At 41.6% G+C, this 13,553-nt stretch overlaps 1 protein-coding gene across 4 annotated transcripts in view; it reads left to right on the top strand.

The window, feature by feature from the left end:
• Positions 1 to 13,553, top strand: part of GIT1 (GIT ArfGAP 1) — a 1,727,505-nt gene that overhangs the window by 1,632,049 nt on the left and 81,903 nt on the right. For all 4 annotated transcript variants that reach the window (XM_044054459.1, XM_044054456.1, XM_044054457.1 and 1 more), the window contains 2 exons: positions 5,392 to 5,468; positions 7,173 to 7,334. In XM_044054459.1, coding sequence (XP_043910394.1) covers positions 5,392 to 5,468; positions 7,173 to 7,334 — 239 coding nt within the window. The remainder of the gene's footprint in view (positions 1 to 5,391; positions 5,469 to 7,172; positions 7,335 to 13,553) is intronic.

The following is a 13,553-nucleotide window of genomic DNA, read 5'->3' as shown; positions in this document are numbered from 1 at the left end:
AAGGCCTATCCTTTTCATCAATTAAAATTCATGCCGCTGCCATTTCAGCTCATTAAAATACAGAGCCACCTATTTTTTCTCATGCTTTATTAAGGCAGTACCTCAGAGGAGCCAAAAACTTAAGGCCTCCAAGGAGATCACCAATACCTGCATGGGACCTCAATTATGTCTTGGAAAAACTCACCCTGCCTCCTTTTGAACCAGCCACTATAGCTGATATAAAATTTTTATCATGGAAAACAGCTCTGCTCCTAACAATAACCTCTGCAAGACGAGTCTCAGAGCTACAAACACTCATGGCTGTGGAACCTTTTATCATTTTCCATCCAGATAGGGTTTCTCTAAGGACAAACCCGACATTTATGCCTAAGATAGTGTCCAGTGTGGCCCTTAACCAAACTATTAATTTGCCTACCTTTTACCCAAACCCACAGAATAAGGATGAGAGACTTCTGCATTCTTTGGACATACACAGACAGCTGCACTTCTACTTGGACAGAACCAAAGCTTTCAGAAAGACTGAGCAATTACTAGTGGCATATGCTGCAGGATCACAAGGAAAGGCTATCTCAAAGCAGACTATTTCAAAGTGGATAGGCCACTGCATTCGTTTCTGCTGTTCACAACATGGTAAATCAGTGCCTAAGGGCATTAGGCCACATTCAACCAGAGCAGCAGCCACTTCAGCAGCCTTCCTCAGAGGAGTACCAACCAAAGACATTTTAGAGGCTGCAACCTGGAGTTCAGTGCACACTTTTACAAAGCACTATCTCTTACCACTCTACTCTAAATCCAGGGCAGGCTTTGCCACTGCAGTTCTGCAGGGCCTCATAGCCGCTTCTAATCCTGTTTCGCTCCAGCCTCCCAACCTTAGCTTTGGGATTCAACCCAATTGTAATGACTGCAACAGTGAAACATGATGAACATGGTACAGTTGTGTACTTACCATAAATCTAGATGTTCAAGTGTGTTCACTGTTGCAGTCCAGGTTACCATCCCCCTTATCTTTGCTGGAACTTATCTGTACTTCTCTATTCTATATAACCTATGTGGTGTATTTGCTTGTAGATGAAGGAAAAATGTACCTTGGTGCATGCGTGCTGTATTGACATAGTCATTTAGCCTACCCTTTTGGGGGCACCTGACATCTGGGGCAAGAAAAACTGAAGAAAATGGTGTCGGCTGCATCTTTTATACCCCTGGCACACTGATGTCAGGGAGGAGGTGACAGCAACCGACGCCGGACCTAGACTTTGGAATTCAGGCCGACTGTGGGTAGCCTGCCAGCAGGATAACCCAGTTGTAATGACTGCAACAGTGAATACACTCGAACATCTACATTTATGGTAAGTACACAACTGTCCTTTCCTCATTCTGCCCCCCCCCCCCTCACTGGGGCCCCTCTTCTGTCACATCCCCAAATCAGTCGGGTGGGAAGTCTCTGGTTAGAGGTGGTGCAAGAGGAAGCACCTGGTCTAATTTGAGGAGTCCATCATGACCTCTAAGAAGAAGGGTCCCCCAAATCCCCCCCCCCCATGAAGATGCCTCTTTTGGCGATCAGTTGGAGCTTCTTTGTCAGTGCATGGGGTGGACAACCTAAGCCCCGTCTTCAGAGGAATCAGTATTTCTGGAGGACTTCAGTGTGGGGCCCATTCAGGTCCTGGGTGGTTCCCTTCCCCCTCTGGATGCTTTGATAATCCTGGTGTCTTAGAGGGAGTGGAAAGAGCCCAATACCATGCTTCCATCTCCTGGAACCAAAAGATGGGGAAAATGTCCTTTCTTCAGAAAGTCACTGCAGTCTTTTCAAGATGATTCTCCTGAGGGTTCCTTCCCCAGCAGAGGGTGTAACTACAGTGTACACTGTCCAGAAAGCAGGGTAATCCACAGAATCAGGGCTTTCAGTAGGGCTTTCTCTGGGAGGTCCTTTCAGTGTCCCTGAAGGGTTGCCAAACTATCCAGCTGTATTGGTAGTTCTGGTCATTTGGCTCTACACCCAAAAGCTTGGGAGGCCATCACTTTAGACACATGGGTGTTAAGAATCATATACAGAGGTTATTCAGTTCCATTTCTTAGAACTTCCAAATTTGAATCCCTCTCATCTTCCAATTGTTCCACCCCTTCAGAGACAAGAAGCAGCTGTCGAGATTCAGAAGTTGCTGAAAAATTGGGTCATCCAAGAGGTTCTACCATACCAGTGAAGATCTGGAGTCTACTCAAAATTCTTTTTGGTTCCAAAGAAGAAAGAGGACCTCAGGCCAATCTTGGATTTGAGCAGGCCGGATCATTTTGTAAAACAGACCAAGTTCGGGAGGGCCTATATTATAACATCGACAGCTAAAAACAGAGAACACCCTTACCTCGACACAGCTTAACCAAAAGCACTAAATCTGAATGGCCAGAACTGTAATTTTTTTTTCCCCAGGGAAAAAATCGGTGGCCCAACAAAAAAAAAAAAAAAAAAAATGACAGACAAAATAAATTGGGGGGCTTAGCCCTCCACATCCTCGCTACTTAAATATGCCAATTCTGAGATCGCACTACAGTGGAGGAAACTGCAAACTCCCAACAATGGCACAGCGATTTTTTTCCCTGGAAAAAAAAATCGCTGTTCTGGCCGTTCGGAATTTAGTGCTTTCAGTTAAGTTGTGTCGAGGTAAGGGTGTGAGCTGTTTTTAGCTGTTGAAGTTCTAATATAGACCCATTCTGGATGATCACTGTACAGCCCATTTTCCCTCTGCTCAGGAAGGATGACTGGATGTGCTCGATCAACCTCAAGAACCATCATATAAAGATATATAACATTCCAGGAGGTTTCTGCTCTTCCAGCTAGTAGCTGATCATTACCAGTTCAGAAAGCTGGCATTTGGTCTCATCACTGACCCCCCACCCCCCACCCCACCCCCACCCCAGGTGTTCAAATGCATGGCAGTCATAGCAGACTGGCTCCAGCTGTAGAGGTTTCATATCTTTCCTTACCTGGACAGTTGGCTCCTAATTGCTCCCATGACAGCATCCTTAGTCAGAGGCAGGGACACCGTACTCCAGCTGTGCAGTTCCTTGGGTGTCACAGTCATTTACCAGAAGTGAAGTCTTCAGCCAGTTCAGGCACTAGAATTTACAGGTTGCCACTTGGACACTGTTTCTCAGATTGTAAAGTTTCTGGTGCCCAGAATTTCATGTCTGATCTCAGGCAGCATTGTTGCTTTCTTACAGAAAGCCTCTGGCTGCTGTCTTCCGGAAGCTGTTGGGGCACATGACATCTTCAATCATTTTGGTCTCTTTTAGCCAGGTATCATATGAGGGCTCTGCAGTGGACTCTGGCAACATAATGGTCTTATGTAACCCATCCTATGGACTTTCCCATAATTCTGACGAATGTATGTCAAGTAGGTCAGGTGGTGGCGGGAGTCTCCCTCAATATCCAGCAAGAGACCATTTGTCCCCCCCCCGGGCATGGTCCTGATGGATGCCTGCCTTCTGGTGTGGGGGTGGGGCATTTCAAAGAGAGCTCCATTCAAGGGACCTGGTCCTCATCTAAGTCCAGTCTTCACATCAGTGTCTTGTAGATGGGGGTGGGTCCTCCTGGTGTTGCAGGCTTTTCAATACATTCTTCCCCTCCCAGTGAGATTTCAGTCCAGACAGCCAACATTTCTGTCATTTGGTATCTGAACAAACAAGGTGGAATACGATTTTACCCTGTTTGTCAGGAGGCCATGAGGGTCTGGCAAGTGGGCAGTTTCGTCTCAGCAGTTTGATTGCTGAGCATATCCCGGCGAGGGCAAGTATTCTGACAGATAGTCTGAACAGGAACATCAGGCAGCAGATGATTTTTTTTTTTTTGTAACTGCAGACATTACAAGTTCATAAAATATGATTCCCACTAACTTTGGTTTAGTGTGGTCTAAAGGATACTTTGATTTTACACAAAAAGAAATTGGGTTTACTGTGGGTCTGCTGGAATTGTTGAAACACAATTTTTTTGTATTTGATAAGTGTTGCCAACAGGGTGCACCAATGGGTGGAGCAGTGACACCCAGCAATTCCATTGTAGTTCTTGCACAATGGGAAGAAATATGTATACAGTAAAACCACTTTTAACAGGCACCCATGGGGGTTGGTAGATGCCAGTTAAGTGTATGCTATTGTTGCTTGAGATATGCTTTGCGATTTTTGATTGGCTTGTATACCGGCATATGAGCCAATCAAAAACATTGAACAGAAGAAGCACCACTTTGGGATTTTTGATTGGCTTGCTTTAGAGTGCCGGTTGATTGAGTCCCAGGTAACTGGGATTTTACTGTATATGATAGTGTCTTCTTTTTTTTTTTCTTTTTCTTTTTAGTTTAGTTTTAAAAAAAAAGATTTAGTTTTTATATGGGAAGGAAATGAAAGTCTGCTAAACGAGTTAAAAAGGTTCTTAAATAAGCAGCTACATTTCTGAGATTTACAATTCAGTGTCTGTAAAGTCCATAAAGTGTGCTCAGACATTTTGATCAGTAAAATTGTAAATGAGCACATTTTAACCAGAGAACCATGTCAGACATTTTACATGGACAAAACTACTACAAAATTGTGTAGAAAAGTATATGAAAACTACTATAACATAAAAAAATAAAAACAGTAAAAATGCTTTGTTCAGACATGCTAGCAAATGTTAAAAAATATAAGAAATTTTTGTTGTTTATCAGGTTCAATGCAGTTAATATTAGAGGAGTTGGTGCAGAAAGTATTTTGGACACCAAGGAATAAGAATGGCAGGTACTATTGAATGCCACTGTAGATCATGGACTAAGTGACCATTTGAATTTTAAATATAGCTTGAAAAGACGCAGATTAAAAGTAATATATCTAAATAATTTGTAGATTGTTAGTAGATGTTTCATTCATGTTACAAAAGTTGTATAGCTGTTTATGCATAAACACTTTTAGGTGTATATGCTTTTAAATTTGAATGAAGATGTTCATGTGACATTTTAATTATTTAAGTTTGCATTAATTAATTTTTACAAGAATCTGTTGAAGTCCTTAAAGGTTCAAACAAAATAGCTTATTCCTGGCACCAACATTTTTTGATTGTTTTACACTTGGTTTATTTTTAGCTACGCAGTCTGGGGCCATTCACTTCTGTGTTTTTATTTTATCATGTTAAAATAGTTTTTACTAAGACATGAAACTTTAAATTAATCATAGATTTAAAAGTTTTAACTTTAGTGAGGGGGATGTCTGTGACTGACATCTTACCAGAAATGCACTGTCTGCTTTACATTCTTACAGTAAACAAGGTATTCTTTTGCTAATCACATTTTAGACTGTTCCTGAATGACATACTCAAATGTTTGCAGTCATCACCATATGACTATTAAACTTTGTAAACTGTGTTTCTTCATGCAGACTTCCAGAGCAGACAGACACATCAGTGGAACTGACAGCGACTACGACAACACTCAGGTGCATGACTTACTAGGAAGGTAAGACGCTCCTTTTCTTATATAGCATTAATTATATACGTATCTTTTTAGTTATAGCAACATTACTGTTAGAGGTTAGTGATAAGTGTAAAGTAACTAGAGCTAAAAAGTAGTCTGTGGTACTTACATGGTTGTTTTCTAAGGGTTATTGCATGATGTGTACAGAGGAAGCAAACAAAAAATAAATAACTGTAGTTATGCCTGCTCTGCCACTAGCCACATGTTCAAGATGCATTTATGTCCATGTTTTTGTACAAGTATTTGTTCAACCACTACAACCGTCTTCACTCACTACTTTGTTCGTGTCATCCTCGCTGTTCCCCATAAGGCCAGGTTGCAAGGGACTTGAGGTCTCCAGCGAGATCTGGGTGTTTCTTTTTATTTTTAAGTCTCTTTCAACATGAATAAGCTATGTACTGGTTTTCTGTTATTCCTGCTTCACAGCAACTGGTGCAAGCATGGAATTTCTAGGAGTTTCAATAGATTGAAGAGTCATATATCACCTTCTCCGTACAGATGAAAAGTACTCTTGGGTATGTCTAATCTCTCCTCCCCCTACTCCTCTGAAGCTGTTCTCTTTAATTTCCTTGAAACAACAATGTCGGCAGTGTAGTTGGACAGGTGTTTTCATGCCATGAAACTGATTGCAGGCATCATCTCAAGTTTTATGAGAATTTGGCACAGAGGTTTGACTGTGCCACCAAACTTGGCCCCTGCATCAGTCTTGAGTTTGATTCCTACATTGTTAATTTGCCTGTTATGTGACTCTTTACAAGTCAGTTAACTAGAGGTTGCTTCTGTATCACCTCTGAAAGGGTACTGTCTCTCCAGGGGGGTTTACTAGGTTAGTAAATATTTTTTGCAATAAATGTCCCATTACATGCTACAGAAGTTTAGCAGGCCATTTCATTCATCATCATCATCATCATTGTTAGTAGTAGTAATAGTCGTAGTAGTAGCAGTAGTAGAAGTGGTGTTTTATTTCCAGAAAGCAATGATGATCTGGTGCATTCATTATACTGTTCAGATGAACCGTTTGCTTCTTGTAGGAACTTAGGCATAATTTTATTGTATCTACTTGCCCAAACTGCTTTGCGAATAAGAATGCCAATTACATTACTTTCAAACTTAAGTATTTATGGTTTGGGATGGGTATCTGATCATTAAGATAATCAAACTATGTTTTCTCTTAATTCTGTTTGTAAGTTTGGGATGTGGAGTCCCCTTAACCCAAGCTTGGCTAGTTCTAAAGTGGGAGCCCCCCTTTCAAATAAAATTAACAGATCTGCAGACAAATCTTGCAGTGGAACATCATAATTACTTCACAAGTTACACTGTTTCAGCTGGTGGGTATAGTAAAATGACACTCAACTTGATTTAAAGCTTTTAACAGAGATCTAGTTGTGTAAATTAATTATCATAAATCCATCTATACTAATTGCGTTACTGTTCAGATATGGATACACAAGTTAGAGATTGCAGCCACAGACCATATTTCTATGTGAATCGTTATGCTTTTTTCACTTTGCTACTCTTCACATATACCCTGCACTAGCATTTGTAAGGAAATTCGCAGAATTATTGGAGACAGAACAGATGATGTAGTGATGAGCAGATATCTGAAGCCAGCCCTTTCTCCTGGTGTTTGTATGCTGAAAAGTTGTAGTTGCATAATCTGTGCTCGTTTTTCATTTTCCCTGGCAGCACCACAGAGGGGAAGGATGACTACCACCGTGAAACTGATGATCTGGATAGGGACTTGGATCCCAGTCTGCCCAGTACAGAAGATGTGATCTTGAAAACTGAACAGGTCACAAAAAACATTCAGGAACTACTAAGGGCAGCCCAGGAGTTTAAACATGACAGGTATGTGGTGTGGAGTTATATCTGCAAGTGTATTGGGGATACTACTTTGCTTCTTTAGCTGACCATCCCTCATGTGTGTCATTTCTGCCCCATCTTAGAAAACAAGTCTGATTAAAATTTACACTTTGACATGGAGTTCAAGACATCTGTGAAATGTGAATGAATTGTTTTTTTTTTAATCTGCATATTTATTATTTGTCTAAAATTTTCCTTTTAAAGCTTAGGGTTTCTTCTTGTGTCCTTTTGTTTATTTTTAACTGTGGCTGATATAATTTTATTTTATTCTGCCATGGGCCAGCAGTACTTAACTTAGGTTCACATGAACTGCCCCATAGTGTTTCTGTGCTCGGGAGAATCTTTGATTATGCTTCTGACAGACTGTTCAGTTTTGGGATACCTATCAATGCTGGAGTTGAGTTTCAACACTCAGGACCTCTGTCCAAGTTGTTGAAGATAGCTGAAGAACTTGCAATGGTACTTACCTTCCCTTTGTAGTTGTCAAAGTATATCAAAGCATATTGTTTCCTCCAGTAACTGTTGTCTCTTGATTTTTAGTTAGGATCTCCTTGCCAGTTGTTCTACTGGCAGACTGTACTTTTAATTTTTGCAGTTACTTTATACACCTCTTAGTTTATAGTCTTAAACACTGCCATCCCCTAAAGAACATGGGTGTTGAAATTAATTCAAATTAATTTTCATTAAGCATTAGAACTATTCATAAACCTCAGGTGCCTTTTGATTTAGAGATGTTTATACTGATAAAATCATACTGGGTATTGGTTGTAGCAAAGCTACTAGAAAATAGAGTATAATGATTACCGTTGCCTGTAGTCTGCTTAAAAACGTTCTCACACCGTTAATGTCACTGGAAGGTACACTACATAGGGTAATATTTGCACAGACGCATGTCAGAGATATCAGGATAATTAGGGCAGTGTAAAATTCAAACATGGACAACCATTCTCCAAAAGGTCAGGACAACTGAAATGACTAATAAAAAGAGGTGGTGCACAGTGATTTATTTTGGAGCAAGGAAATGGCAATGGACAGCAAAGAATAATCCAGACAAAACAATGGTGCAACAAATGCTAACAGAAAAAATATTGGGTATTACTGGTAGGAGACTGAGTACCCATGATGGAGTCATACAGTTGTGTATAGTCCGTCTTCTTTTTTTTATATGCAACAGATGTTAGACTTTGTGCATTAGAGTCCAACCAAAGGTTCTTCTCAGTGAGTAGCTTTTGTGATTTTTCTCTTCTGATACCCCCAGCTTGCTGCATCTGGCAGAGAGTATGTACCTCTTCAAGCAGGCACTGAGGTTTCATACACATCCTCTTAGTGTAGGACACTGCAAGCATTGCAGTGTCCTACACTGACTAAGAGGACATGTCCAGCCTCCTTGCTTTCTTGTTCTTTGCTGCCATTCTACTATTTTGGATCTTGATCCTGGTACTCGTTTTTTGTAAAATTCCTGGTTTTAGTGTCTAAATCACAATGTTTCAAACAGTTGCTGTGTTCACCAAGTCATTAGCTAGGACCAGTACTCACACTGTCTTTACTGCCTGGGAGAGAAACTGTCACACTTAGAAGGTACAAAAACTAGAGTCTTTTTGTCTCCTCAGTCAGGATGCCATTCCTGGATGGCAGCCCATGCTGGGATCAGAGGTTGGGGTCGTTCCCATGATCATAGTCAGGATCAATTAGAGGAGAGAAGGTAAGAGAGTCATGGGACAGGCTAGCAACAGCTCCTACTTCAAATTTTCACATGCCAGCCGATCTCCCTTGTCTGACAAAGAGGTTGAGTTCATGCCCATTGTTAGCTGAAAGAGAAGCACGAGAGTTGTTATGACAGATGGGAAGTGGCCTCTGGAATTATGAGCCCCTGGATCAGAGGCTGCTTCTACTAGGCTGGCACTGTCAGCTTACCTGATTGATTGGCCATGACAGCAAAATCAAAGGGTGAACCTGCTTCAGGATGCATGTCCCAAGTAAGAGATATTAGAATTGGACCTTTGTTTGGTTCTTAGTGGGATCTTGAATCCCAGATGTGAAGTTTCACTGCGAGGGACCTCAGTTGGATGCCAGCACTTGTCCTTGAGTTTTCATGCCTTCATTAACATGCAGGCAAACCATGCTGAAGCCTTGCCTAGCCTGATGCCCCTCACACATTGTCTCTCATTATTCCTGATGCAGGCCTAGATACTATAGTCAGTAAGCTCAAAAGCATTTCCACTTTTTGGTTTCCAGGGGGCTTGCACTTGTGGGACCTTCATCTCTGAAGAGGATAAAGCTTCAGAATACCAGAGTTCCATCAAGTTTTTGAGAAAAGGCACTGTCTTTAAAGACATTGTGTTTGTGCCTGGGTGTGAGAGGTGGCTTTACCTACCGCCTTGGCCATCCGTTTCCTGGAGATATCTTTTTTGTGCCTTATTTATCATGTTACTTTTGCTTCAGGAGATCTGATGCCTGATATCATTATCCAGCATATTGGAGTGACTGACAAAGCTAGACAGAGCTGCCAAAAGCTGTATTCCTGTACCATTCTGGGTCTTAGGGTTCTGAACTATGCATCTCACCTGTCCAGGTTCCATGCAGTCCTGGTGAAGGAAACCTTAGACTGTGGACACCTTCTCTTAGCTTGAGATCTGGTATGATCTCACCTTCACCCTGACAGCTATCTGGAAGATCTCCCAGATTCTGTGGTCAGGGAGGCTTTCATATTGCACATTGTAGTTTATTTTTTATTTTTTTCTGCCGATTCTGTCCTTAGGACAGCCCTGGATGGGGCTGCAGATGCCACTGTGTGCCTGGTTCGGTTAGCTTGACTGTATTCTTCCCAGGCATCAGCATGGCAGCTTGTTACTGGAATCTTCTTTTGACAGAAGTTGGCCCACTTAGCTAAGGACTGCAGTTTCTCTTTAATACCTTCCTTGGTACTTCATCAAAAACAGGAGGATACAATACACAACAAGAACAATAAACAAAACAAAAGAAAACTGTATCTCAAAGGACAGCAAATGTCAGTGAGGAAATGATTTTTTTTTTATACAAACAGGTTTAGCACTTCCATCTCTGAGTTAATCAAGATCTCATCAGAAGAGCCTGGCTGTCCTTGTCCCTCTGCTCTTGGTTTAGGTGTCCATGAGACATCTTGGCCTTTCCATTTGTGTTAAATGGGGAGGGGGTGGGTCACTTTAGCCCCAAGTCTGCCTTTTTCTGGGAGGGAGCCCTTGATTCATTCTTTCTTTTGTTTTTTTTTAATTGATAGCTCTTTGGTGCCTTCTTTTCTCTATTTTGGCCGAGGGTTCTCTTTGGCCATCTGGAACTGGAAGGGGCAGGGTGTCTGTGTCTGACCATTCATCCAGACTATAAACTGTTTTCTTCTTGCAGCTATCTACTTCATAGTTAGGGGCTTCTTTGAGACTGTCATTTTGATGGTGATATCCAGAGGTCAACTTTTTAGGATGACCCTTCTGGTCCTTTCTTCTGGGGAGGGATAGTCTTTGAGGCCAGTTAAAGAGAATTTCTTATAGTGGGGCATTCCAAAGGCAAAAACCCTTTCTTCTCTTGTGGAGAATAACCTTATTTTGTCTTCTTTTTACTTCTTGACTATGGCCTTTTTGTCTTGGGACCCAGCTGCTTAGGTGAGGTCTTGCAGAAGGAATCATGAACTGGTGGGAATTATTCTGCCTCTGTTCAGGTAGAAACTGTACTTTATACGAGATGGATCAGTACCTGATACCTTCTCAGCTGGCTTGCATAGTGTGTCCAGCATCGTTGGGATGCCTTTTGCTAGGTATTGCCTCCTTTTTGGGAATGAAGCAAGTTCTGCCTCTTGGTCCCAATTGATGGTTAATTAGGATGGAAACCGCCCTGGCTGGTTAGGCAGCACTCCTCGATGAGGGCTGTTTTGTCCTCCTAATAGAGGACCTTCCTGCTTGGGGTTTTGAATTTCTTGTTTGATAGGTGTGCTTCTACTACAAGATCTCTTGGCCCTGTGGTTTGAGAATTATTCTTGGGTATTCCCTTTATTGTTGGATACGACTCCAGGGAGTAGGGCCTTCCCTGTTCTCTTGGAGGGAGCCCTTCCATTTCCTTCTCCTCTTTAGAAGGGGGTCTCTGTTCCTTTACATTAACTGTTTCATTTTGTTTCTTGTGGTGGCAGGAACTAGGAGGATAATATGGTGCCTCATCACTTTTCAGGATTGTAAGATTTTCTGGAAGGGGGATGTTTCCTCATGGCAGCCAATTCAGGAGTGAATGGATTGTCATTTCCTAATATCTTAGTAGTGGAGAAAGAGTTAAGTTTTTTTGTTTCTTTTTAGGAAGTGAATTGGACCCTTGTGTGCCAGTGGTCATTCTGCCCATTGACCCAGGCTGCCATCTAGTCTTCTCCTCTCTGGAACAGGCGTCTGCAGTGCTCATTGGATCTTCCCTTGAGGGGCTTGATTTCTGTAGCACTTTGGGCCTGTGACCCTTCATCAGCAAACATTTTAGTTCGCAGACATGGTCAGATCTTCTACTTGGGTGTTATGCAATCACTTTGCTCACCCTGGTGTGAGTCATCTCCTCAGTCCTAATGAGTGCTTGTTTTTCTGCCAGAGATTCACTCCATCCATAGAACTCTTCATGGAGGGTCTTTGATGATAGATATTGATTTCAGGTGATCACTACTGGAAAAGAGGAGTGATGTATCAAATGGTGATGAGCACAGTTTTGAAGTTGATGTTTGTAAAATAAACCACTTTATATTGGCAATAAAACTAAAACTTTATTTATGTCTAGTTCTTTGGCACCATGCTTTCAAGAATTTTGAAAACAAAAATAAAAAAAAATGCTTAAACAATTACAACCAAATTAGTCAACCAGTCAACATTCTCCAGTTAAGTTAATTATGAATACCAAATGGCTGCAATGTGTTAAATTTTAAGATTAATTCAGGCATTTTTTGTACTAAAATATTTCCATGTTATCATAATTCCTGACTCCCTTATCAACCTATAAGAAAATACAAACTTTTAATGACATGTAATTCCCCTTAATGCATTTTTATTACATATTCTGCAGCAATATTTTCATATCTTTTGATGTCCTGACTGAAATCACTGTTGCAGTATTCCTGACAAATGGGTTGTCACCACTGCCATCCGGCTGGGGTACCAAAGCTTTGCTTTCCCTAGGTCATATGTCCACATGACTTCAGCTCCTAAGAGAGGGGCTATAAAGATGAACGTGGCCCCTCAGACTGTCTCACCGCCAGCCCAAACACAGGTCATCCATCTGTTGGACTATTAGCTGTTTGGTCATTGATGCCTTTGCTTCAGTCATTTATCCAGGTAAGTGCCTCATTGAGGAAGTTTCCTTTTTATCTTTCACTTTTTGTTGAAAGTTGTCGATATCAGCTAGGAAGGTAAGTTTGGTTTGCAGATTCCGTACAAGAACGTGCATACCAAGTGTCTCTTTTGCATATGTTCACATTACAGTCACAAACCTTGCTCAGTATGTCAGTCACTCATTCCAAACACCTTTAGGTCTGGGCTTTCTACTTTCAACATTTTTCTCAAGACCCATTGTCTTAAATGCGTGGCACGGTCCAAGATGGCTGACTCAACATCCTTGGACATCCCTCTGCCACAGAAGGAAAAAAAAAAAAAACTTAAAAGGCCTCGAAGGGATCCACAGTCTAATGTTTCTGTCTCCGACATACCGGCTGAACTCATAGAACCCATGATACATCAGGCTACTATTTAGTTGCCTGCTGCTGAGGCCCTGTCGGAGACTGGTATAGCTCCTGAGGCCCTGTCAGAGACTGGTATAGCTCCTGAGGCTTTCTAGACTGCCGATTTGTCCAAGGAACTATGTCTCATAATTTAAAAGGACCACTCAGAGTCCCTCAAATTTTAGTTAGGGAAAATATCTCAGGCTGTCAAATGGAGGTCAGACATGCTTCCAAACCTTCGCATTTCGTCCAGGTGAATGTCATGGCTGAAAATTAAAGAGAAAAGACTAAGCGTGTGTCCTGTCTCTCAGCAGCTAAGGAGAAGAAGTGGATAGACTTCTCACAAAGAGTGTTCAAAGCTATTATGTCTTTGAAACCTCCCTCCTTTGGGTCTTCACAGCCACAGGCTACTCATCAAAAACCTGTCCTGGTTTCCTACTCTTCTGATGAGCAGGGCTATGACTCTGAACATTCTCTAGACTACTCCTCTCAGCCAC

Source organism: Protopterus annectens, chromosome 13.part0 (assembly GCF_019279795.1).
Source record: "Protopterus annectens isolate FY-2018-M chromosome 13.part0, PAN1.0, whole genome shotgun sequence".
NCBI classification, from domain to species: domain Eukaryota; kingdom Metazoa; phylum Chordata; order Ceratodontiformes; family Protopteridae; genus Protopterus; species Protopterus annectens.
The sequence above is the reverse complement of the archived record's forward strand: the minus strand, read 5'-3'. Positions and strand labels throughout refer to the sequence as shown.